Source organism: Typopeltis vanoorti, chromosome 12, assembly GCF_054136105.1.
Source record: "Typopeltis vanoorti isolate ZY-2024b chromosome 12, IOZ_Tvanoo_1.0, whole genome shotgun sequence".
In the NCBI taxonomy this organism is placed as follows: domain Eukaryota; kingdom Metazoa; phylum Arthropoda; class Arachnida; order Uropygi; family Thelyphonidae; genus Typopeltis; species Typopeltis vanoorti.
The window spans coordinates 111577274-111603923 of record NC_143560.1 but is presented as its reverse complement, the minus strand read 5'-3'; the positions used below and the strand labels follow the sequence as shown (position 1 = coordinate 111603923).

Genomic DNA, 26650 nt, shown 5'->3' with positions numbered 1-26650 from the left:
TAAAGATGCTTCTATTTAAGTGGACTTCCTCCCAGTGAGCCCACTGCTTCCATGAAGGTGGATGCAAAAATAATAAATTCTAATAATAATTCACAAATGAAGTCCCCTTCTACCTTTCTTTTTTCCCTAGAACAGTTCCAGAGAATGTACATCACTATTTCTATTTCCCTGATTTGTCATTTACAAACTGAATATCTCCACTTTTAAATTTAAACATATCATGCTTGGTAAACATCCATATGGATAAGCATATACAAGTTTGTATACTGTAACTTGCCTGTTGCTCAATATTGATCTGTGTGAGAGACATGAAACCTACCTCGTGGAATAAATCTGGTCATTACAATACATTTATCACATATTTATGAATATTATTTAATTATTTTTACTTTCAATATTTATATAGAGAACTTATTTAATGTATATGCAATGACTACACATCCTTGTTTAGATTAATAACTAGAAAAGTTTTTAAAAGAAATATCAGTATTTACATTCATATATGATCATAGGTATTAAAAAGAACATTGTTCTTTGGCTGACATTTACTAAAATTGCATATGTCTGATCAATATATTACTGCTATTTTTTTGAATTCAGTTCTTCCACCAAACAACTGAAAATGAAGCCAACAATGAAAACATTGGCAGGGTTTAAAAAATTAACATAGAATCTTGTTAATGTATTTTATTGGCCTCTGTATTATACAGAATTCTGTGTAAGAACAATTAGTTATGAGCGTGCCTGTTATAAATAATTATTTTCAGTAAAAAAAATTTAACACGATTATTTTAAGGCATGATGGTTACTTCTATTAAAATATCTTCTATGGATTAATATATAAACCGAAGGAATGTCATAGGCCTATTTTACAGAATGAGACCATTTAGAATCAACTTAAACAATTAAAATTACATTCACTAAGCTGCCTTCAGTGTAGTCCAGTCAACAAAACATTGAAATAAATCAGATTTGGCTTCTTTTTACAATAATAAAAGTTTTTAAATTGGCACTTTAGGACAAGCTATATATTATAAACCTCCTTTTCTGTAGATGAAATAGTTGCAAACAGTTCTGTGTGAGATGGCAGTTTCTGTTAAGGGTACCATAACCTGTGCCAAAATGATGATGAATTATTGCTTAGTAGTGAATAATAATAAAAAATAATAATAATCTCTAAGGTTCTTTAGAGAGAAAGAGACTCAGTTTGTCATAATTTAACTAGGAAATAACACAGTTGAAGTATATGTTTGTCACAATGTCCATATGGAATGTTGAAAATTGGAGTACCTCCTCCTTTCCAACTTGTAGTGAAGTATTCCGATGTTTACTAAAATGAAGTTACCCTACTTTCACTGCTGGATCTGGGAACACGAAGTGAAGTAGTTTTACTTCCTGCTAATTCTCACAGGCAAATTAACAGTGCACTTCATAGGAGGCTTAGGTATTGTCATCCACTCGAATACTAAATTAAAACACAGTTAGCAGTTTTAAAAGATACCCTCAATTTATACACCTCTGGTTAGTGCAGTAAGTAAAAATTACTGTATATTTACACAAGAATTTTAGTATATTTCTTTTCACTTCCATCGTTCTCTTTCCTTCTTTATAATTTCTGGTTTTCCTGTTGATGATGCTGATGATGAGCTCCTTTTTACAGTTGGTATCCTTGTACTATTAGCTGTAGAGGAAACACCTCTTCCAGATGATGCACTAGGAGTTCTAACTTTAGCTGGACCGCCTGGCCCCATCTTTCTTGAGCGATAATTTTCAACATTTTCTGCTGATAGATCACTTGCAGCTCTGCTTGGAGGTCTGCTTGAAGGACGGCTTGAAGGACGGCTTCCAGCTCTACTTGGAGGTCTGCTGCCATGACCTATGAAACATTTTAAAAAACAGTGAGTAATTTTCCAAATGAAAATTCCACAATAATGTTAAAGACTAAAGATAAATTATTTTCTAGACTATTCTTTTCTAGCTATAACACATACATTTTGTAATTATTTGCTACTTTCTGCTCTATTCTATAAACAAAATTAGTTACTGTTATGTTTCCATCATAGTCAACCTTTTCTGCTTGTCAACTAAACTTAGTAACCTTCAGGCCATCAACTATCTCCATAGGGAACATTCCCCAGATATGTAAACCATCTTGACTACTTGCCTCTGGGTTCTCACTGCAAGAAATCCAGGCAACCAAATCTGTGTACAGTAGTCTAGATGTGGTCATATCCAAGTCTTTAAAAGAGGGATAACTCTCTTATTCCTACTTGTCTACATATTTCTGAACATCCAATGACACTTTGAACTACTTTAACTCACTTTTGGAATATATCCACTAAACTTCAACTATCAGTACATCATTACCTCCAAATCAATTTCTCAACATTTTGATTCTATTGGTGTAATACACAGCTTGCAGTTTTTCATTCCACACCTGATGTATCATATTCCTATCTACCCATTTCCAAATTCCTTTAACCAACTTTTCCAATACTTTTGATGCTACTTAAAAGATACAGGTAAGTATTTTGCTACTGCTGTCCTGGAGACTCCTATATGTCATGGAATTATTTTCTTTTTTTTTTCAGTCAGTTAGGACTATCCAAAACTGATTCAAGTTAAACAACCTGGTCAGAAGTACTGCCAGGTCTCTTGTAATACACAAGCTAATATCCCAGTCCCATGGCAGTATGTACATTGAGACTGAGTAGTATCCTAAGCACCTCAAACTCTCTCACACATCACTTCCCTATTACAATTATTGCTTCGGTATTTCTACCTGGATGATATATCCTTGCAAAGTGATTGCTCAGTAATTCAATTCTTTCTTCTGCTTCCTGTTGCTCTTGCCAATTTTTTCTTCTTTTACTCATCACACAGCAAAAGAACCCTCTGGAGATTCCTCTAGCCCACTCAGCTATTATTCTCTTATAAATTGACTTTGCCTTCTTTTAAATGCTAGCTATCTTCCCTGCCTGCACCCTGAGTTCATGAATTTGCTGATATCAATTTACATGCCCTCCACATTTTATCCTCATGACTCTGGGTAAGCTTGATACTGTTTTCCATTTTCTATGCTGTTAACAACCTTCCCTTGCAGTTTCTTATCACAGGGTATCACACCAAGCTGCCTCCTCATAATATCATAATCACTGACTCTGCAATTCCACATATATCCTATTCCTTAAATGAAAATTCCACATATCTAAATATATGGAATTTTCAGTGTCAGTGATTATGGTATTATGAGGAGGCAGCTTGGTGTGATACTCTGTCATAAGAAACTACAAGGGAAGATTGTTAGCAGTAGTGAAAATAGAAAACAGCATTATGGCTTATCCAGAGTCACTGAGCATAAATTAAATGGATGAGTAGCATCATCAAACAGAACTTTAAAAAAATGTGGAGGGCATATAAAGAAAAGTGATATCAGCAAATTCATGAACTCGAGGTGCAGGCAAGAAAGATAGCTAGCATGTAAAGGAAGGTAAATCAGTTTATAAGAGAATATTAGCTGAGTGGGCTAGATGAATCTCCAGGGAGTTCTTCCAGGTCATGACTAAATGATCACTATTACTATTTAGAGACAAAGTAATTTCTATTTCCTATTTGAATTGTGAAAGAGTTTCTGTGAGGATCAAGGTAACGGTAGTGGATAGTATCATTACCTGGCATTATGTCTACATGTTGGATGGTGTGATTTTTAATGGTACATCAACAACTTGAACCAAGCCAATGGTTAAAATATAACATAAATAAAGGTATAAACAAAGTTAAAATAGGTATCATTTTAAAACAAAGGTTTTAAAAAGATATATATTTATATATGATTGTAGAGATCAACTTTCTGTAGTAATTTAAGGACACATGATGAATTTGATGAAGCAGATAAATTCTGCCTGAATATATTAAGACTCAGACAGATTGCTAAAAGCAATAAAATAATGACTGCATCAGTTAAAAAAATGAAGCCAGTTTGTCAAAATATGATAAAAGGTTAAAAGAGATTAACAGTACTGACACACAGGCATATCACTACTCCTCAGTAGGAAGGAGTGTGCAAGATTGGTATGAACTATGTGGAGCTAAGCAAGAACAACTTCCTCTCTATGACCTCTGCAACTGCAATATTACATTTCATTTTGTAACTACCCATGATTGGTATATGTGTCATGCAAATAGTGAGGAATGAATTAACAGAGTTGTAGTAAATACAACTATTTCCCTTGATTCCAATGTGGCTTGGGATCTAACAAAGATGAACAACAGAGCCTCCTAGGCAATATAACACTGGCTCTGAGAAAACTTTGGATGTGAGTGGCATACTAGAGGAATCTAGTATACTATTTTCCTAAGTTGGTATACTAGATTCTTCAGCAGCTTTTGCAGCTTAGGGAAATATACTAAGTATATTTTCCTAAGCTGCATGATGGAATGTAGTTGTCCTGAGCTGGTACTGTGATGTGTTTAGTGGTGTTTGTGCAGTATTCTCTAGAACTTGTAATGGTTCTTTAGTATGCAGATCCAAAGGGCTGTATGGCAATCTAACATGCATTATACAGGTTTTCCCACTATAGAAAAACAACAACAACAACAAAAAACTTGATCATGTAGGATAGATATTGGCAGGGATTTTATTTTAACTGAATATTGCAAGAGTAATAGTTAACAGAGATATGACTGAGAGTTTTCCTATTTCCATTTGAGTTCTTCAAGGAAACGTTTGGGCACCATGTCTTTTTTATTATTACTTTTATATGTATTAAGACTCGCAGCTAATCAGAATGGAATAATTCTTGAAGAATCAGCAGGACAAACCCAGATATATGGTCTCTGTTTTGCAATTAAAAACCACTCAGATAATTATGTAAAAATGCAGTATTGATTGGATTGCAGTCAACAGCAACAACTTAAAACTAAAGTTCTAAAGAACAGAATGAAACATTAGGTTGAATGACCACATTCTAGAAGAAGTAAATAATTTTCAGTACCTTAGTTCCTGCATTGATACTTGAACAAACATAGTGAAAAAAAAACCTCTTCAGTTCCATAAAAGTAACTAATATCTGGTAATCCAATCTCATCACCACAAAGGAATTATTCTATCCTCCTTTCACATTCTTGGAACTTTACATTGAGCTGAGACTTAAACAGCCTAATGGCATCACCAGTTTCCCTGCACATTCTCTTAAAATGTGAGCTGGTATCCAATTCCACAACTGAATTTGCATTCAGATTCTGCAATATCCTAAGTACTTCCAATTCATCAACCTCTGTGTTTATATCAGTCCATGTCACCTCTGTCATAACAATAACTTCACTTCGATGATTTACCCTTACAAAATGATCACTCAGTAGCTCAACAATTTTGTATGCCTCTGTTACCTCTCAACAACCTGCACTCATTAAGGTTATCCTTCCATAGTCATTCTTCCTCCTATGTGACACATAATGAAAAACCTCTTTGGAATTTCCTTTCACCTGTTTGGTTCATTACTTTATTTTGCCTTCCTTATCATGCTGGTCACCTTTTTTCCCTGATCCTTGTACTGTTCATGAGTTAAATGGTCACCTTTCTCCTTATATATCCTCCACAACATTTTCTTTAAAGATGCCAAGAAATTATATTCTTGGTTTAATCTTTTATCCAAACAAATGTAAGCAAACAAATTTTGCACATGAAGTAATTTCACGGCTAGGCAACTTGTATATAGAGGTTAATGACTTCGCATCACTTGTCTTAGCATCCCATAATGCAAAGCACACATCCTTACGGACATGTATACATTATGGGAAGGGTCACTACCCAGAATGGTTTTGACCTTTATTGAGGTCTCATCAGTGGGGGCCAGACCTAGAAGTGATACGAAGGTTGAAGTAATGCAGAAGTCATATTTCCATATCCAAGTAGCTAAAGGTGTCACACCTTATTACTATAATACTCTGGATTAGAGATAGATGCTGCAAGTTTTTCCACTTGATTATATTATAAATTAAAGACACCAAGAAATTATATTCTTTATTATTATTATTATTGTGGGCAACTCCACAGAGTCCTTAGACTCATCGAGAGAGGCCTAAACATCATGTCAAGAACTATTCAGCATCTGCGCCGTATTTGTCATACCTTGCCTTGAACTCATTCATAGTAATGGCAGCCACAACAGACTCTAGCAACCTTTCCATTCATTCACTACTCTCCAAGCAAAAAAATCTAGTTCTAAGTAAAAATCTAGTTCTAATACCCTTGCTAACTACACTCTTACTCAGTTTCCATGGATGTCTCTAGTTCTCCCACCACCAGACCTGTTCTGAAAAATTTCCTCTGAATTAATCTTGAAAAACCCCTTTAGTAATTTGTAAATCTCAATCATATCACCCCCTTTTCTGCCTATCAACCAGTTTCTGTAACCTACAAATCGTCAACCTGTTCTCATAAGGTTCATTCCATAGACCTGCTACCATCTTCGCCACTTGCCTCTGGACCTCTCCACCTCCTCCTCATCACCAAGAAACCCTGGCACCCAGATCTGTGCACAGTAGTCAAGATGGGGTCTTATCAATGTTCGATAAAGAAAAACAATAACCTGCTTGAGCCACTTTTGCTATGTGCCCTAAACTTTAACTCCCTATCCACTAAAACTCCCAAGTCTTTGGCTTCAATTTCCTGGAACCAGCTGTATACCAATGTGGTATACAGCTGGTAATCTTTTCACTCCAAAATGCATAACTTTACACTTTGCCACATTAAACTGACATCATCTGTATTAGCTACTGTTCTGCTCAACATTGCTTCATCGGCAAGTAACTGAACAGTTCCTCTCAGAACCTTTCCTATATCATTAATGAACAAATTAAAAAATAGCAGTCCAAGAACAGAACACTATGGCACATCAGGATTCTAGGTTTAATCCTTTATTATTATTAGACACCTCTAGTGAGTCTAAAGACTCATTGAGGGAGGACATCTGCTCTGTCACTCAATCCACCAACTGACCACAAACTACACCAATGCCATCCACCACCAAACAAAGTTCGCACATGAAGTAATTTCATGACTGGACAACTCGTATTTAATTTATAGTATAATCAAGTGAAAAACTTGCAACATTTATCTCTAATCCAGAGTATTTTATTAATAAGTTGTGATACATTTTAGCTACTTGTATATGGAAATATGACTTCTGCATTACGTCAATCTTGGTATCACTTATGGGTCTGGCTCCCACTGATGGGACCTCATTAAGGTCAAAACCAGTCTGGGTAGTAACCACTTCCATAATGTATAGCATTATGCATGTCAGTAAGGATATGTGCTCTGCATTATGGAATACTAAGGCAAGTGATGTGAAGTCATTAGCCCCTATATATGAGTTACCCAGTCATGAAATTACTTCAGATGCAAACTTTGTTTGCTTAACTTGGATAAAGATTAAACCAAGAATATAATTTCTTGACATCTTTAATTCATGGCATAACCAAGTGGAAAAACTTGCAAAATTTTTTTTTTACTTTTATTATTATTTTTTTTTTTGCTGCTCAATGATACTACTTAATTATACTACTCATCCATCTAACTCCTACCTGATTTACTCTCCTGATCTTGCATATAAAGTGTGATATTATTTTCTCCAGATATCCCTTGATTATCCCCCCATGCACTGTGAACATCCTTTCCTCACAGAACCTTATGCCATGGTACTGATTCAAGCTACCTCCTAAGTGTATCATAATCTCTTGCCTTATAGTTCCACATATACCCTTTCTTAATTGGAATTCAATGTTTTGCCAACTCCCAAGTCATCATCACTTTCCCCAATCAGAGGCAATGTTATGGACAGGTCTTCTGACCCCATAACAGGATCCAACACTTGCATACCCCCAAGTCCCCTTCATTGCATTCTATTTCAAGTAATTATTTCTCAGTAAATGTATAAATTCCATTTCCTTCCTGCCATGTGATTTTTTTCCTCCTTCCAATCTATGTCTGCGAAGTTGAAGTCTTCCCTAATAATTACTCAACTTACATTCATTGTACTAATCTGCTGATGCATGTCTTTCACATCATCTCTGGCATCCCCCTGGCTTATAGCAGCAACCAATTTTATATTTTGTCTCATTGGCCTCAATGTCACACCAGATTGACTCAAAAGAACTTATATCTGCTTGACTGACTCTTAACTGTGTTGGTTGAAATTCGCCTGCTACCATCAGCAGTACCCCACCTCCATCCTGTTTATTCTATCTTTTCTAAAAATACTAAATTCATCACATTCAGTGTCACATGCCATGGCACTGATCCAAACAATCTCCAAGTCTGTAATACTTACCAGCCTGTAATTCCACATATGCTCCCTCTCTTGTTGCCACTCGCATTCTCCTTGCTGACACAAACAAAGATATTTGTTCATGTGCTAGAAGAGGAGCTCATTGCCATGCTGAACAATGACCTTTGGAAAACCCCTTCCAATGTTTTGAACACTTCAGCAAACAAAGAGTTTCAAAAAATCAGATGTCAGCACATCAAGAAGTTCGATCTTCTTCTTCTGCAGCTTATCCCACTTAAGTAGGGTTGTGTTTCCAATGAGTCTCTTCCACATCCTCCTGTCTTGGGCTATAACCACATCCAAGTTCTTCATCCTCAGGCCCTCCTTATTTGGCTGCTTCCTTGTTTCCTCCTCCCCTGCACATCCATCCGCATGACCTTTCTTCCCACATACTCGTCCTCCCTCCTCGTCACATGACCAAACCATTTCAACCTTGCCTCCTGTATCTTTGCTCCTAAGTTCGTAACTTTCACTGTTTCCCTTACAGAGTCATTTCTCAGACGATCCTTTCTGGTCATACCACACATCTACCTAAGCATTCTCATCTCTGCTACCTCCATCCTGCTGATGTTATTTTTCCTCAGGGCCACAGTTTCCACAGCATATGTCATGGCTGGTCTCACCACTGTCCTGTAGCTTTTTCCCTTTAGAATGACCGGCACCCTCTCATCAGATTGCACTCCAGCCATTTCTTTCCAGTTCCTCCATCTAGCTTGCATCCTGCATTCCAACTTCCTTCTCAGCCTCTCCATCCTCTTTCACTATTGAACCTAAGTATCTAAAGTCACTAACCTTCCTGATGACATTTCCTTCCAGCTCCAGATCTGTCTCTTGTCTGCCATCCACTTTGCAACACATGTACTCTGTCTTCTTCTGCTCAACCTCATACCTCTCTCTCTCTTCCAGTACTCTCCTCCATTTTTCCAGTTTACCTGCCACTTCTTCTCTTGATTCTGCACACAGCACAATGTCATCTGCATACAACACTGTCCAAGGCAAGTCTTCTCTCACCTCTTCCATCACCACCTCCATCACAATATTAAATAGGAATGGATTTAATGCTGACCCTTAATGTAAACCAACTGTCACTTGAAAGCTTTCTGCCTCTCACAGGCAGATCTGAACTCTTGTCTTTCCACATCAATAAAAAAAAAATTGATAATCTATAAAAAAAACCTCAGCTTTCAAGTCTCAACAACCACAAAAAAACACCGTTGTAAATCTATCATCCTTCTCCCTGAAACCAGAAACAATTAGTACATTCATTCATGGCCACAACTACACAACAGCACCTAAGAAAATTCCTGCAGAAGAAATAATTCAAGTAGAATGAGGTATCCTCAAACTTCATACCCATATTGTCAACAACATCAGAGTGCATGTAGCCAGTCTGCTTACTCATGCAAAACCATCAAAAAGCAACCTTTCAAGGAAAGAATATGAAGCTCTACAAGAAATTAAAACCAACAGAATTGTAATTATCCAAGCAGATAGAGAAAATGCCACTGTAGTTTTAAACCAAAAAGATTGCACAGGTAAGCTTGCCGCCTTACTTAGAATAAGATCCCACCTCACAGACTCCTTATAAAGGTTACCTCTTGGCCTGTGTAAGTCACCAATAAACTAAAACCGTATAACTTTAGCCCTGGACATATGGGCCACCAAAAATTCAGAAACAAAATGTGCCATTATGTCTCATTATGGATAGCAGCGATTCATCCACATAGGAATTAGCCAAAGTTCACTCTCAATATACTGACAATACACCTTCAGACATAATAAATCCAGCCCACTTTAAAGCCAGTATAGAAAACTTTACACTCCAAGAAGAAGATCAAATTCAGTACACATCATAGTGGTCAGTTTTGATGTCTCCTCTCTATTCACTAACATCCCACTTAAGGACACAGACCTTATTCCTAGCTATATATCCTCCTGATATCTTGGCCCTGTTTCAGTTCACTATGAACCGTGGCTATTTCGTTTGGCAAGGAAAATTCTATATACAGATAGAGGGGGACAGACATGGGTTCACCACCTTCTCCATCCCTGGACAACTACTTCATGAAGACCTCTGAAGAGAAAGCCTTAAACTCTGATCCACACAAACCCACTGTTTGGCTGCACTATGTAGATGATGTAATATATTATTATTATTATTTGACACCTCCAGGGAGTCCAAAGACTCATCGAGGGAGAGTGTACCAACAGCATCGAACGATTGGTCTCCTTCCAACTACTAACCGTGCTCAAACTTACTCAACTGAGCCATTAGTAGCAGAGGCTGTACCAATCGACCAACCTTTGCTGGCGTGTTCTCCATTTGGCCACATGACATGGATACTCTTAACATTTTCCAAACACATCTGAACAATGAATATCCCAGGTTCCAGTTTACCTTAAAAAAGGAAAACAATAACAGTCCCCCCCCTTCCTAAACACTCTGATTACATGCCAGCCTGATGAAACCCTGGCATTCTTCGTTAGTGAATGAATACTGGCAGATACATTCACCAACAGGCAAATCACTCCTCTCACACACAATATGGGATTATTGGAAGTTTATTTTGCACTTGGTTAGACTATAATACATTTAGTTTAATCCTTTATCCAAGTGTGAGCAAACAAAGTTAGCACCTGAAAATATCTTCAGGACTGAGGCAAGGTGGTGCATCTGTTGGCAACTCGTAGCAAAGGTAAACCAAGCTCTCATCACTCCTTGTCTCAGCATCTCCCACCATGCAAAGTACATCTCCTTGCAGACATGCATTGAGGGAAGAGCCACTACTCAAACCGGTTTTTCACCTTTAGTGAGGTCTCGTCAGTGAAAGGCAGACCCAGAAGTGGTGACACTAAGGCAGAAGCAATGGAGAGGTCATATTTACCTATACGAGTTGCCAACTGGTGTATCACCTTATCATTAAATTACTCTGGATTTAGAGAAAGATGTTGGAAGTTTATTTTGCAGTTAGGCTATAATAAATTTAGTTTAATCCTTTATCCAAGTGTGAGCAAACAAAGTTTGCGCCTGAAAATATCTTCAGGACTGAGACAAGGTGGTGCATCTGTTGGCAATTCGTAGCAAAGGTGGACCAAGCTCTCATCTCTCCTTGCAGACATGTATAATGCTATGCATTGAGGGAAGGGCCACTACCCAAACCGGTTTTGAACTTTATTGAGGTCTCGTCAGTGGGAGGCAAATCCAGAAGTGGTGACACTAAGCAGAAGCAATGGAGAGGTCATATTTAAGTATGCACCACCAGATGCACCAGGTGCAGCAACAGATGCACCACCTTGCTTCAGTCCTGAAGATATTTTCAGGTGCAAACTTTGTTTGCTCACTTGGATAAAGGACAAAACTAAATTTATTATAGTCTAACCAAGTGCAAAATAAACTTCCAACATCTTTCTCTAAATCCAGAGTGATTTAATAATAAGGTGGTACACTGGTTGGCAACTCGTATTGGTAAATATGACCTCTCCATTGCTTCTGCCTTAGTGTCACCACTTCTGGATCTGCCTCCCACTGGCAAGACCTCAATAAAGGTCGAAACCGGTCTGGGCAGTGGCCCTTCCCTCAATGTATAGCATTATACATGTCTGCAAAGAGATGTGCTTTGCATGGTGGGAGATGCTGAGACAAGGAGTGATGAGAGCTTGGTCTACCTTTGCTACAAGTTGCCAACAGATGCACCACCTTGCCTCAGTCCTGAAGATATTTTAAGGCACAAACTTTGTTTGCTCACACTTGGATAAAGGATTAAATTAAATTTATTATAATATGGGATTATAAAAATCCTATAAAACAGGAACAAAATTAATCAGTTCTGATAATAGTGCCCTAACCACTGAACTTGACCACATTCTCAATGCTTCCTTAACCAATGTCTACAACAACAACCCCCAAATTAGCCAAAAATATTAATACCTCACAACTGCAATCCCCCTTCATAACAGAGATTACACAAAATCCATAATCATTCTGTATATTCAGGACATATATAAAAAATTAACAAAAATTCCAAAGAAATACAACCTTACAACCACTTACAAGACTACATAAAAAATTGGCATCTCTTATCTGCATCTGCTCCAACAAAGACCAGCCACATTCCCTAGACCTACCAGGTGTCTACTAGGTCCCCATGCAGTTGCAAACTGTTCTACTAAGGCCAAACAGGTAGGACAGCCAATATCAGAATTTCTGAACACATGGACTACATCCAGTTCCACATTACAGCCACTCTGGACTTGCAGACCATGCAGGAAATACAAATATGAGAGACTATTCTTGGAATTTGCCTCAGCACTGAGAAACTTTCCAAACCTCAACAAATTTGGGTGCATGAAACTGTCCCAAATTTGGGAAGCACTTATCCTCAGATCTTCAGCCTAACAGCCAAGATTGGCCAATTTAGCCCACCAGAAGACAGAGACTCTAGGACTGCCTTACTTAGGGTGCCTTTCTTCAGCCTCATTTACCCCAGCATTAGTGCCAGCATGCACATATCATTGTTCTGTGATTCCTGATGATGGCAATGCAACATTGCTGAAATATAGGAAGTATTAATTATAGTTATTATAATTAATATTCAGTACATGTAATTTCTTGAAAAATAATAGTTATGAATAGCCAATGTATTAGTCTTTCTACAAGAAATACCCCCCCCCCTCTTAACAGAAAATTCCATACATTTAGCATCCTCTCACCAAGTGGTGGCAATGTGGTAATACTGGTTATAGACAAATTCTCTAATGCAATTACTAGATCTAGTCTCAAATCCCTAGTACAGGGGTTCCCAACCTTTTGGTTTCCTAGAGCACATTCTAAAATACTGATAGGGCGATGGGCACCATCTATTTTTTTTTGCAAATTTTTTGAATTCATTTGTTAAATGAATACATACAAAGTTTACATTATAATCAAATGTTTCATTACTTAAAAGTTTACATTATATAAAAATTTAAATATATATATATGTAAGTTAGTGTGATCTTTGGCATAGCATTTCATTGGCCAGTGCTTCATAATTAGGAGAATATGATGATATTCCAGTTCTTAAACTGGAATGAACAACTTCGAATGCACGTCTACTTTACATTGTATGCGTTTAATACTCATCATGTGTCATTAATGCATGCGTCATACAGCATGCCATGAATTGTTGCGTGATTATTTCAAACTATATGGCACATGGTTGAACAGCGGCGGGCACACACAAATTGATTGACGGGAGCCATGGTGCCCATGGGCATAGGGTTGGGAACCCTGCCCTAGTACATTTCATCACATGCTGCCTCAGGTAATTATTCCATAGTAACTGCATAAATTCCATTTCTTTCTTCCCCTGTATCTTTCCTCCTTTCAATCTATGTTCCCATAGTTGAAGTCTTACATAATAATTACCTGCCCTCCACTCAATGAGCTTATTTTCTGATGCATGCTATCCTCCCATCATCCTTTACACCCCCTGGTCTATAGAAGCAACCAACTGTACATTTTGTTCTCCTGGCCAGTACCTCACACCAGATAGCTTCAAATGTGTTATTTTCACTGACCTGCAGTTGTACTCCTACTCCCTTTGGTTGCAGTGCATCAGCTATCATCAACAATACTCCTCTCATTCTCTTCTCTGTATCCTCCCTAAAAACACTATACCCTTCACATTCTATCCAACTAACCATATCATCTTCTGTCAGCATGTTTCACTAATGCCAATAATTTTTGGCCAGGATGAACTAACCAATGCCAAAATTTCTCCTCCCTGTTCTGAATACTCCTGGCATTAGTGTATATAAAATACAATAGCCCCTTAGACCCACCTAAGGGGGGGGGGTGCTGCTTTACACTTTATACTAACTATCCCATTTTGGTTTGTTACCAGTGGTACTAACTTAGACATTTTATGTACATTCTTACACTCAACTGCCTTACGGGTTTCTGTGCACCAGTCAACAACCCCCCCCCCCCCCACTGTAAGCTCTGGTTTTTCTGATTTTGCACAGCTACTTTCAGCCATGTTTCAATAATGCCAAAAAGCACCTCTGTAGTGCAATTTGAAGAATGATGGTACGTTATGCCCTTTGACTGGCAAAGGCCTAAGTTCGATTCTCATCGTGATGAGAAAAATCTTTATATGGTGTTTTTCAATTGAAGATGAGTTAGCTGATCTCTTACGGAGGTAGCAGAGGTTTTTTTCTCCCAGAAACTCATTTTTTTCATCTCGCATACAGACAAATCGGCCTTGAGAACGCATGCAATTTACAGACAAAAATACTAGTGGTGGTTGTGGGCAGCAGATGGCATTGGTATAGATGATGATGGTAGTGGCGGTTCATTGTAGTCAGATTAAGTGGCTGAGATGGAGAGTTGTAGAGTAGGTGCCCTCCCTCGATGAGTCTTTGGACTCCTTGGAGGTGCCATGTAATAATAACTTTCGGCCAGGATGAACTAACCAATACCAAAAACTAACTTTATACTAACTATGCCATTCTGGTTTGTTACCAGCGGTAGTAATGTAGACATTTTCATACACATTCTTACACTCAGATGCCTCACTGGTATCTGTGTACTTGCTCAACAGCTTCTCCCCCCCCCCCCCATAAGCTCTAGTTTCTCTGATTTGCACATCTGCTTTTAATTCATTCAACAACACTTTTTTCAACTCATCCATATCATTCCTCCTGCATAACCTACACATCGACTCATTTGCTATTATGGCTCTCCTTCTCAGCCCGACTCATACCGTGGCACCAGACTCACTATCTTAACTCTCACTCTTCTGTTCTGCTACTTTCAGCAACTCTTTCATGTCTGCCCTCATATCATATTTTTCTCCTTTCATATCATTCATTCCACTTCACTCTTTTGCATTTCAATATCCTCCCTATCATCATTAATTTTTGCACCTGGAAAGCAAGATTATATCAATCTCTCATCAAGCACACCTCTTATGATAGAATCGCTGTACAACACTTTCTCCTTAACTTTCCCCTTCTCTCTTAATCAAGCATCCCTTTCTCTTGCACTTCTTTCTTACTGTTCTCAGCTGAACCACTCGCCAGATATTTCTGCATTCACTCCAGCTCATGCTTCGTAGTGTATATCGCTCAGTGTAGCCATGCTATCTCCCTCATTACAGTCAACTCTTCATTCTTTACACCCATCATACTATTAGTCTTTAGATCATTACTTTTATTTTCTCTCTCTCAATCATGTCACTTTTAATCTCTTTCAATCATATCTTCCATCATACCATCACACACATTTTCACGTGTATTCTCTTTTATGTCTACTGCTTCAATCTCTTGACCTACCCACGCTTCCAACACTTGCTTTCATAAAATTTTTGGCACACTCTTCCACCACTTGCTTCCAAACCAATGTCCATCTGGTTGAATTCCATACACTATCATGATATGGATGCCACTGTTCTGCTTCACATTGGTGCCAGGTGCCACATTATGTAACTTAATGTGCAGAATGATTTATAATAAATTTAGTATCTTAACATTCATCTGAAAGAGGGAAGAATATAATCAAGTTGTTTACGAAAATGATTATAAATATCAAAATGAGACAAAAAATATTTTCAGAAGGGAGATAAACTTTAAAGAAACATTTTAAACCACTTACTTCCAGGAGTTAGACGATTAGGTGTTGTGCGAGATCGGCCAGTTCTAGAACCAAAACTATCTTGTTCACTAAAACTTGGTCCACTGAAGTCACTGCTGCTGTCTGCTGTACCTGCTGATCGCTGCCGCATGGGCACACTTCGTTCGCTTTTTTCTCTCACCTAAAGGAAACGTATACGAAAATTAAACAAGAATTTAAATATGAAATAACTTATCTTCTCTCCATCTTTAGATATACACATGTGCATGACACTTTTTAGGACTAAAAAGCCTCATGTTGAATTCTAATGATGATATGTGTAACAATGGGACCAAACATGTGTTTTAAGAAATTTGTGTTTATTTAGCTCAACAGTTTCACAGAAGGCAAGTAATATGCACGCACACACAGTACAGAAATCTAACAGAACTCTAGGTTTGAAAAGAGCTATATGCCTCTCCCCTTTCTTTTCCCTTTTTAAGAAAAACTTAATTTCTATCCTTTCTCTCTTTTTTGATAGGATAGACATTCAGTTTTCTCCCTCATCAAGAAATAGGAAGGTCTGATGTCTAATGTGGTACATCTTTCATTGATGTACTGTTATTGTTAATAACATTATGATCTGACTATGTTAGGTATGCAGTGACCTGCTTTTCGTTATGCTGAGTACAAATTGTGGCTATCATTAGGTGGGAGATTAATTTCAATGCTTGGAGTGAGACCAGCTGTTCGTCTTATTGGAGGCCTGAAATGGTTTGAAAAAAAAAATGAAAATACAGAAAAAATATCGAAAATTAATAAAATTTGAAAAAAAAAAAAAAAAATCCACAACCTAGTCAATGATACTAATGTACTATAGGGATACAACTTTTTTTTGTGGGTGGGAATTGCATAAAAAAATATTTTTTGGGGAATACCTATTCTGATTTCCATTAGCAAGAAGTAGTATACAGGGTGATTCAGAACTCTTGGGCCAAACTTTAAGGGGTAATAGAACAAACCTAAACAAGCACTTTTCATCATACAATGCATGGTCCGAACTCAAGCAGTGAAGTGCTAGGGGTTAGCAACTACTGTGTCAGGAAATGAAGAAACACAAGAACGACAGAGGAGATTTGAAACAATTGCAGAAATTACAGAACATAAATTAAAGAATTTTATTGAACAAATTATAGAAAATGCTCAAAAGAGTGACTGCCAACATTAATGCAGGCTTCACACCTTCAACGTAGTGATTGGCGTACATTGGTGAAAACACCAGGCATTTCTCGTACAGCAGGTAGCAGCAATAGAAATCCTGGCAATAAGGCCCTCATTGGAATCGATGGGGCTATCATAGATCAGGCTTTTCATATGGCCCCACAGGAAAAAGTCCAGATATGAGAAATCAGGCAATCGTGGCGGCCAAACGATGGGACCACCCCAACCAATCCATTGTCCTGGAAATATTGCATCTAAGGTGTTCTGCACATCCATGCTAAAATGAGGTGGTGCACCGTCGTGTTGGAACCACATACATGTTTGAACGTTTGCTGGAACATGGTTCAATAATTCTGGCAAGACCCTCTTGTAAAAATACGAGGTACATTCTCCCATTCAGCCGTGCTGGCAGAAAGTATGGGCCAATCAAATGGTCATGTAGGATTCCAGTCCAAATGGAGAAATGCCACTGGCACGAATGTGAACGTGTGCTGTGCAGATTTCTGCTTGCCCACATATGATAATTGTGGGTATTAAAAATGTCCTCATGTGTAAAGGTGCATTCATCAGTGAATAAGACATGGCATCAAAGTCCGCTGCACTGCAGTCTGCTGCAGGAACCACTGTGCAAAATCCACACAAGGCTGGTAATCTGCAGGTGTCAAGGTGTGCACCCTCTGTGCATGGTAGGGTTATAATTGTTCATCTCGTAGAACTTGCCACACCGTCGATTGGGGGCACACGTACGGCATGGGAAATTGCTTGCATGTTACATTCGAGACAATCTGCAACCCCACACAGAATTTCCTCTGTAACATGTGGCGTCCTCACACTCCTTGCACGTCTTGTATCCTGCATGCGTCTGGTCGGAAAGCGCTCTCGGTACAGTCTTTAGGCTTACCTCGCATTCCCGTCTGCAGCTCCGTAAATGAAATGCATGTGAGCCTTCTCCTGATTTGTGAAAGAATCCATCCTTTTTGCACTCTACGGTAGAAATAACGATGACTGCAAAAACCAGCGCTTATAAGTGTTCACTGGAAAGCGCCCTCTGGCTCTTCACTGGTTGAGTTCGGACCATACAATGTATGGTCCGAACTCAACCAGTGAAGGTCCAAAAGATAGAACACACCTAAAGTGCTTGTTTAGGTGTGTTCTATCACCCCTTAAAGTTTGGCCCAAGAGTTCTGAATCACCCTGTATAAAAATGGTACATTATGCAGGTATTTTAGTATTCAAAATATCTACATATTATTTTACAGTTTGGTTCTAAGAAAGCATCGTACTCAATTATACTGATGATATTTGGAACTAAAATCCCAAGCTTTTTTTAAGAAATTTTCAATGTTTCTTTATTTTTTTTCCTTTTGTTTTAATCTGGCAGGAGGCTCAATTTCTTTACTCTACATTACAAATATGCATAATTATTTTTTAAAAGAAATCAGCTATTGTATCATTTGACAAAGGTTATTTGCTACTGCTTGCTAAATGAGGTCAGATGAAGGGATGGGTAAGGTGGTCATAAGGGATAAGATGACTAGTTGTTTCTGCAGCTTTTTTGTTTCCTTTGATCCCAACATGGCTTAGAATACAGCACATGAACATCCAAAGTAGAGCCTTCTTAGGTGATATAAAAATGTTAGATCTGAGAAAGCACTGGATGTGGGTGGTATATTAGATTTCTTGTATAGAACATTGAGTAGTGATATACCTTTGGAAGCATTTAAATTTGTACACAGTTCAGAGCAAGCTCTACAGCATGCAGTTCAATGATATAAGTGCTAGATTTTAGTGAGAAGAGATTATGCTGCCTATGAATACAGTGGCATAATCCTATTAAATCTCCGATGTGAATAGGCAAAAAAATGAGAATATTCCATAGTGTTTTAAAATGCTACTCATACACAAAAGGAAGAATGAAATGTTTTCCTAAGTTGCATGACAAAATGTAGCTGTGCCAAGGTGAAAGGGGTATAATGACATTCATGCAGTATTGTCTATAGTGATGTCTAGAACTGTAACAATTTTTTTATATGCAAATATCCAAAGGGGAATGAAAGTATGGTGCGTGTTTTATGCAAGTTTTTCCAACATAAACAAAAAATGATTTGTCAGGGATTTTATTTTGATTGCATATTGTAAAGACAGCTGTTGGTAACAAAGCAACAGAGATGGTTCATTTACATTGACATAAACACTGATGATAGTTATGTCCAAAATATATCAGGTGCAGTTTTACTATATGACAGTGGACAAGATCCACCCATCAAAGTGTGCTATCTCTGGCACAGGCATAGACCATAATTGAGTCTTGGTTGCATATGTGCTCAATATAGGCATAGTAAAGAATATCAGTCTGTATCAAGAAGTGGAAGACATGATATGATGGATGTTCACTTTCCCACATGTGGTGGGATTGTAAACTTTTTATTATTATTACTCTGCAGACTCCTCCACAGAGCTCCAAGAATCATTGAGGTAAAGTCTCTTCTCTTTCACTCAATGCCACGTACCTATCATATCTCTCCTTGAACATACTATTTAATGGCAGCTCATTCCTCATGTTCACCACATGCTACGTGCATGCATTTCACTTATGTTTACTAATCAACTTCCGGAGATGACCCCTGAGTTCTCTTTCCACCTGACATAAATCACAAACCATCACATCTATAAGACCTTACCTATTTGTATATCTATTATATCTCTTCTCCTCCTCTGTTTCTCAAACTTGGAAGACCACATTTTTTTTCACTCTGTCCTCATATGTACAGTTCCATATGATAGATATCAACTAAGTTATCCATTTCAACTGCCTCTTCATCTCCATGGAATCAAAATGGGAATATCTGAGCAATATCTGAGCTCAGCAGTCCAGATGTGTCAAAGCAATCCAAACTAGTGAACAAAAGGGGCCTGAGATATTACTTGAAAATGTTCCCCCCCCCCTTTTTTTTTTTCTAATTGCTATTGCTAGTTCATTAAGTACATTCTTATTACTTATTTTATTAAAACTATTTCACACAACATTAACATGATATGCATTTTTTTATGCGACTCTCAACCTATGAAAGACTGTAAACCTCTAAGGGATTTTTATTATATTTTTATAAAAATATTTATTTTTTATCATCATCAATTTCCTTATATGTATCCTCAAATAGTATACAGGATAATAATAATATTATTATTATTAAGAGAGACCTATAGGGAGTCAGGGACTCATCGAGGGAGGCCACACTACATGCATCAGAGCTATCATACTTGTTCTTGAATTCATTCACACCGCTTGCACACACAATCCAATGGCCATGCATTCCAATCATGCACCACTCTATGAGAGAAAAATCAAGATCTCATCCCCTTTCTTAGCAGCTTTCATTCTCAGCTTCGAAGGATGCCCTCTTGTCCTTTCCCAACCTTCCATAAAATAAAATATTCCATCAACTGAAATCCCATATGACCCTTTCGGAAGTTTGTAAATCTCAATCATATCACCCCTCTTTCTCCTGTTTGGTGTATGCAGTCTACAAATTCTCAATCTCTCTTCATAATCAGTATTCTAAAACCCTAATATCATTTTTAATACTTTGTAGTCTTTTGCACACTCTCTCCACTGTATCCGAATCACAATGGAAACCAAGACACGAGACCTGTGCACAACAGTCCAAGTGAGGTCTTATCAATGCCTTGTAAAGAGACAAAATGACATCTTTATCTTTAAATTATATATTTAGTTTCATCCTTTATCCAAGTGTAATTGTATTTGCACCTGAAGTATCTTCAGGACTGGGGCAACTTGTGGTAAAGGTGGTATAAGTTCTCATCACTTGCCTTAGTATCTCCCATAATGCAAATCATGTCTCCTTGCGGAGATGTATAATGATTTGGATTAAGGGAAGAGCCACTACCCAGACCGGTTTCGACCTTAATTGAGGTCTCATCAGTGGGGAGCCAGATCCAGTGGTGGTGATTCCAAGGTGGAAGTAATGGAGAAGTCGTATTTACCTATACGAGTTGCTAAAAGGTGTCATACCTTATTATTAAATTACTCTGGATTAGAGAAAGATGTTGGAAGTTTTTTCACTTGGTTAGACTATAAATTATGTATTTAGCTTAATCCTTTATCCAAGTGTAAGCAAACAAAGTTGGCACCTGAAGTATCTTCAGGACTGGGGCAACTCATGGTAAAGGTGGTATAAGTTCTCATCACTTGCCTTAGTATCTCCCATAATGCAAAGCACATCTCCTTGAGGACATGTATAATGCAATGCATTAAGGGAAGGGCCACTAAGGCAAGCGATGAGAACTTATACCACTTTTACCATGAGTTTCCCCGGTCCTGAGGATACTTCAGGTGCAAACTTTGTTTGCTTGCCCTTGGATAAAGGATTAAACTAAATTTATAGTCTAACCAGGTGAAAAACTTCCAACATCTTTCTCTAATCCAGAGTAATTTAAGAATAAAATGTGACACCTTTTGGCAACTCGTATAGATAAATATGACTTCTCCATTACTTCCACCTTGATATCACCACCACCACTAGGTTTGACTCCCATTGATGAGACCTCAATAAAGGTCAAAACCAGTCTGGGTAGTGGCCCTTCCCTTAATGCATAGAATTATACGTGCCTGCAAGGAGATGTGCTTTGCATTATGGGAGATACTAAGGCAAGTGATGAGAACTTATACCACCTTTCCCACAAATTGTCCCAGTCTTGAAGATACTTCAGGCACAAACTTTGTTTGCTTACACTTGGATAAAGGGTTAAACTAAATATATAATTTATAGTCTATCCAAGTGAAAATACTTCCACCATCTTTATCTTTACATGTCAAAGTTTGTAAAGTTCCAGTTCAGCACTGGAATTATCTTTTGAGTTGTATTTACAATTTTTGGTACATGGCCCTTGAAATTCAACTTTCTATCTACTAACACTTCAAGATTCCTAGTCTGGCCAGTTTCTTCTAGTATAATCCCACTAATGTAATATGACATTGGATATCTAATCATACCAAAGTGGATGGCTTCACATTTACTCACACTGAACTGACATCCATTTTCTCATGCCCACAACTCCAGCCTACTCAAATCATTCTGCAAGTACTGCAGAATGATTTGAATTAGCAAATAGCTGTATGTTGCATGTCAAATTGTTCCCAATGACATTAATATTCAGAGTGAATAACAATGGACCAAGGACTGATCCTTGAAACACTGTGCACTGGTTACCTTGAATCTTGCAGAATACCCATCCCCCCATATACCACTTTTTGATATCTGTCGGTCAGCCATCCTCTTATCGACACTAATATTTTATAATTCAAACCTATATTATTCATTTTATGAAACAGTCTCCCATGCTATTTTATCAAAAGCCTTAGCAGAAATGAAAAGTATCATGGTGTATCCATTCCCCTTGTCTAGCTCAATAGTAACATTATTATAGAATGTGAGCAAGTTGCAAAAACATGACCATCCCTTAGTAAACCCAAGCTGTTCATGCAGAGGAAAGATTCTCTATTAACCCATTTCTGAATGCAAGTCCTAACCAACTTTTCCAAAATCTTCACTATCACTCCTGAGATAATGATTGGTTAATAGTTGGATACGTAGGCCTTTGCACCACCCTTGTGCAATGGGATTAACCATACATTTTTTTCTACTTCCATAGAATCTTCACTGTTCTGAGACTCAAATTATATAGCCTGCTCAAGGGATAGCCAGTTCAGTTGAACACTCTTTTAGCATCCGTGTTGATATCCAATTAGTTCCTATTGCAGAATTCTTATTCAGTTTGTGCAACAGTTGTAGTACTTCCTCCTCATCCACACAAGTTTCCTCATACGGTGAAGAGGTAGCAGTGAGTTCAATGTTGCACATACCAGGTTGATAACTTTTAGCAAAATGACTACTCATTAGTTGAACATTCACTTCTGCATCAGCAACCTGCATACTATATGCATTCAATACAGTTACTCTTTCATATTCATTTTTTCTTTTACTTGCAGCATATCGATAGAATTCTTTGGAGGTTATGTTTAGCTTGAAGAGACAGTTTCTTTTCTCACACTTAGCTTTCCACACAACAGTTGTGTCTCTTCTGGCCGTCTGTTTATAATTTCCATAACGGACATCATCCTTATGTACATGGTATTTCTTCCACATCATCCTTTTCATACAAATCTCTTGCTTGATAAGATTACACATGCATTTAACTCCTATCCTATTTATTCTTTGAACTCTTGGGACACATTCTAATATTGCATCATTTAAGTAATTTTTAAATGCTTCCCATGCACTTTCAATATTCTTCCCATCCAGCAACTGATACCATTGTGCTGAACTCTGTATACTCCTCAGCTGGTCATAATTTCCTGCTTTGTAGTTCACAGCATGTAACCTTTTCTGAATGGAACATTCATAAACTTAGCCATGTTCCAAGTAAGTACTGTATGCTCACTGTCACCAACTGGACTTAGAATAGTTACATCTTTAACTGAAACACTCTCTGACACTATTATCAAATCTAACACTCTTTAACCTCGAGTTCCTTCTGTCACATGCTGTTTGTGAAACAACTTCTGAATTTATTCAGAAGTTATTTCACAACAGCTGAATAAATTCAGTTTCAATCTTATGAGATTTTAGTGCTACCTAATCAATGTTTGGTTAATTCAAGTACCCCCCCCCCCATTATGATTACTCTTTTTGCATCCATTGTCTTCATTGCTGATGCATTTCTTCATCACTAGCAGCAATCCACTAGGTCTGTAACAACGCCACTATGAATTTGGTCTTGTTGGATTCCACCTCACACCAGAAAATGTGCCTCCTCTCCTATCCTGTCTATCTTTCCTAAAAATACCGGACCCTTTATACTCAATACCAGTTAGTATGTCTGATTCTGATAGCCAGGTCTCCAACGAATGACTACAATCTGAGGTCCCAACATACTGACCAAGGCAAGAAACTCTAACCCTCTGTTTCTGATACTCCTAGCATTCGTACACAGACATAACAAGCTACCTGCATGTTCTTCGTATACTCATCTTTAGTCTATGTTACACAGTTGGACAACTTGAAGATATCTGTTCTTCTCTAGTTCCTTATATATGCAGACATCTTTCCACACATTTGATTGGTCCAAATGAGACAAAGTCGAAATCCCTCCTTATACTCATTTCCACGATAATGCCCATTCCCATCATTAACACAGTTACATAACATTGTCACTGTTACACACAGATTCTCACCAGTCCTCCCCGTATGATTTAGTTTCCCTGATACTGTGTTAAGTCTCATACCAATTATTAGTTTTTTTTTTTCACAACTCCTGATATGAAATGCATTCAAGTGTAAGCTATCATTTTTATACAAATCCAATCTTTACTCAAACTTATTCCACACATCCTATGCCTATGCATTGAATCATTTGCCATCATAGGCTTTCTTATAATAAATTTAGTTTAATTCTTTATCCAAGTGTGTGCAAACAAAGTTTGCGCCTGAAAGTATCTTTAGAACTGGGGTAAAGTGGTACAACACCGGGCGACTCCTTGCAAAGGTGGAGAAAGCTACCAACACTCCTATCTCAGTATCTCCCATAATGCAAAACACATCTCCTTGCAGATATGTATAATGTTATGCATTAAGGGAAGGGCCACTACCCAGACTAGTTTCGAACTTTATTGACATCTCTTCAGTGGGAGCCAGGCCCAACTGGAGATACCAAGGCAGAAACATTAGCAAGGTCATCTCCTCCTATAGGAGCTGCCAAACGGTGTGCCACCTTTTTATTAAATTACTCTGGATTTAGAGAAAGATGTTGAAAGTTTATTTTTCATTTGTTCAGACTATAATAAAATTAGTTTAATCCTTTATCCAAGTGTGTGCAAACAAAGTTTGCACCTGAAAGTATCTTCAGAACTGGGGTAAAGTGGTACAATACCGGGCAACTCCTTGCAAAGGTGGAGAAAGCTACCAACACTCCTATCTCAGTATCTCCCATAATGCAAAACACATCTCCTTGCAGATACGTATAATGTTATGCATTAAGGGAAGGGCCACTACCCTATAGGAGGAGATGACCTTGCTAATGCTTCTGCTTTGGTATCTCCAACTGGGCCTGGCTCCCACTGAAGAGACCTCAATAAAGGTCGAAACTAGTCTGGGTAGTGGCCCTTCCCTTAATGCATAACATTATATGTATCCGCAAGGAGATGCGTTTTGCATTATGGGAGATACTGAGATAGGAGTGTTGGTAGCTTTCTCCACCTTTGCAAGGAGTCGCCCGGTGTTGTACCACTTTACCCCAGTTCTGAAGATACTTTCAGGTGCAAACTTTGTTTGCACACACTTGGATAAAGGATTAAACTAAATTTATTATAGTCTGACCAAGTAAAAAATAAACTTTCAAATAGGCCTTCTTATTAATTCATTTTATCATATCAAGGTTCTAACAACCATTTTATATCCTTTCTCATACTGAACTTATCACTAGCTATGTCATTATTACATACTACAATTACAATGTTGTTTACTTTTCTTTTCTGTTTTTGAATTGCATGTGCTATATTTTTAATTTTCACTCCAGAAAATTTGAATTTAAAACTCACTTATGACAATACTACAGGATGAAGTTTACCTCATTATTAATGTTCTGTCAATAGTTTTCCTCTAAATTAGTCTATTAGTCATCAGCAGTCCAAATTTGTCAAATGTTATTTTTTCAGTTTACATCATTATATTTATTTTATGTATATTATTTATTTAAAATAAATAGTTTATTATATTTTTTATTCTATATTTTTATTAATTTTATATTTTTTGCATAGTCTGGACATCTTGCTCTAATGAAACGTGGAATTTTTCCATGCCACATCAGGCCTCTAATAAGTAGGATGATATAATAAGATTTTATCTCACACTGGGCGATAAAATTCATTTCCTACCTGAAGATGAACTATCACGCATGCACGCGTGCACACACACACACACAGGATGGATTCAAACCTAGTGTTTGCTGATCAGAGAGCAGATACATTAATCACTTGGCCACCCAGCAGCAAATTCTTGCACACCTTTATATACAAATATTTATATATAATATAAATATTTATACCTTATTTTTAATTATTAATATATATTATAATTTATAGAAAAAAGTTTTTAACGTTAATTCATTCAGAATATTCTTGTTAATTTATATTAGTGAGTATTTTTCACATGACATTAATTAACGTGAACATTCCCAATGTAACTGTGTAAGACAATTTCACAGTCTGTTTAGAATAATGTATTTTTAGTTTTGAGAAAGATGTCTCACAGGATATCTGGTTTGAAGATAAGGTTAATTTAACATTTAAAGGCTAAAAAATATGCCTTGTAAGCCAATGTGAGTAAAATAAATTTAGTTAAAACCGAATGATAGCATGACATGTAGTTTTTACAGTCTTCAGTAACAGTAATAACAGTTATATAAGTCAAGTGGATATTAGATCCAG

The 26650-nt window shown here is 37.5% G+C and overlaps 1 protein-coding gene across 1 annotated transcript in view; it reads right to left on the bottom strand.

Annotated features, from left to right (window-relative positions):
• Positions 1–672: 672 nt before the first annotated feature.
• The window catches only part of shot (dystonin-like protein short stop), a 1304552-nt gene continuing 1278574 nt past the window's right edge, over positions 673–26650 (bottom strand). Inside the window, exons 90-91 of the mRNA XM_090402172.1 lie at positions 15967–16126; positions 673–1876 (exon numbers count right to left, since the gene is read on the bottom strand). Coding sequence (XP_090258298.1) covers positions 1581–1876; positions 15967–16126 — 456 coding nt within the window. The 3' untranslated portion in view covers positions 673–1580. The remainder of the gene's footprint in view (positions 1877–15966; positions 16127–26650) is intronic.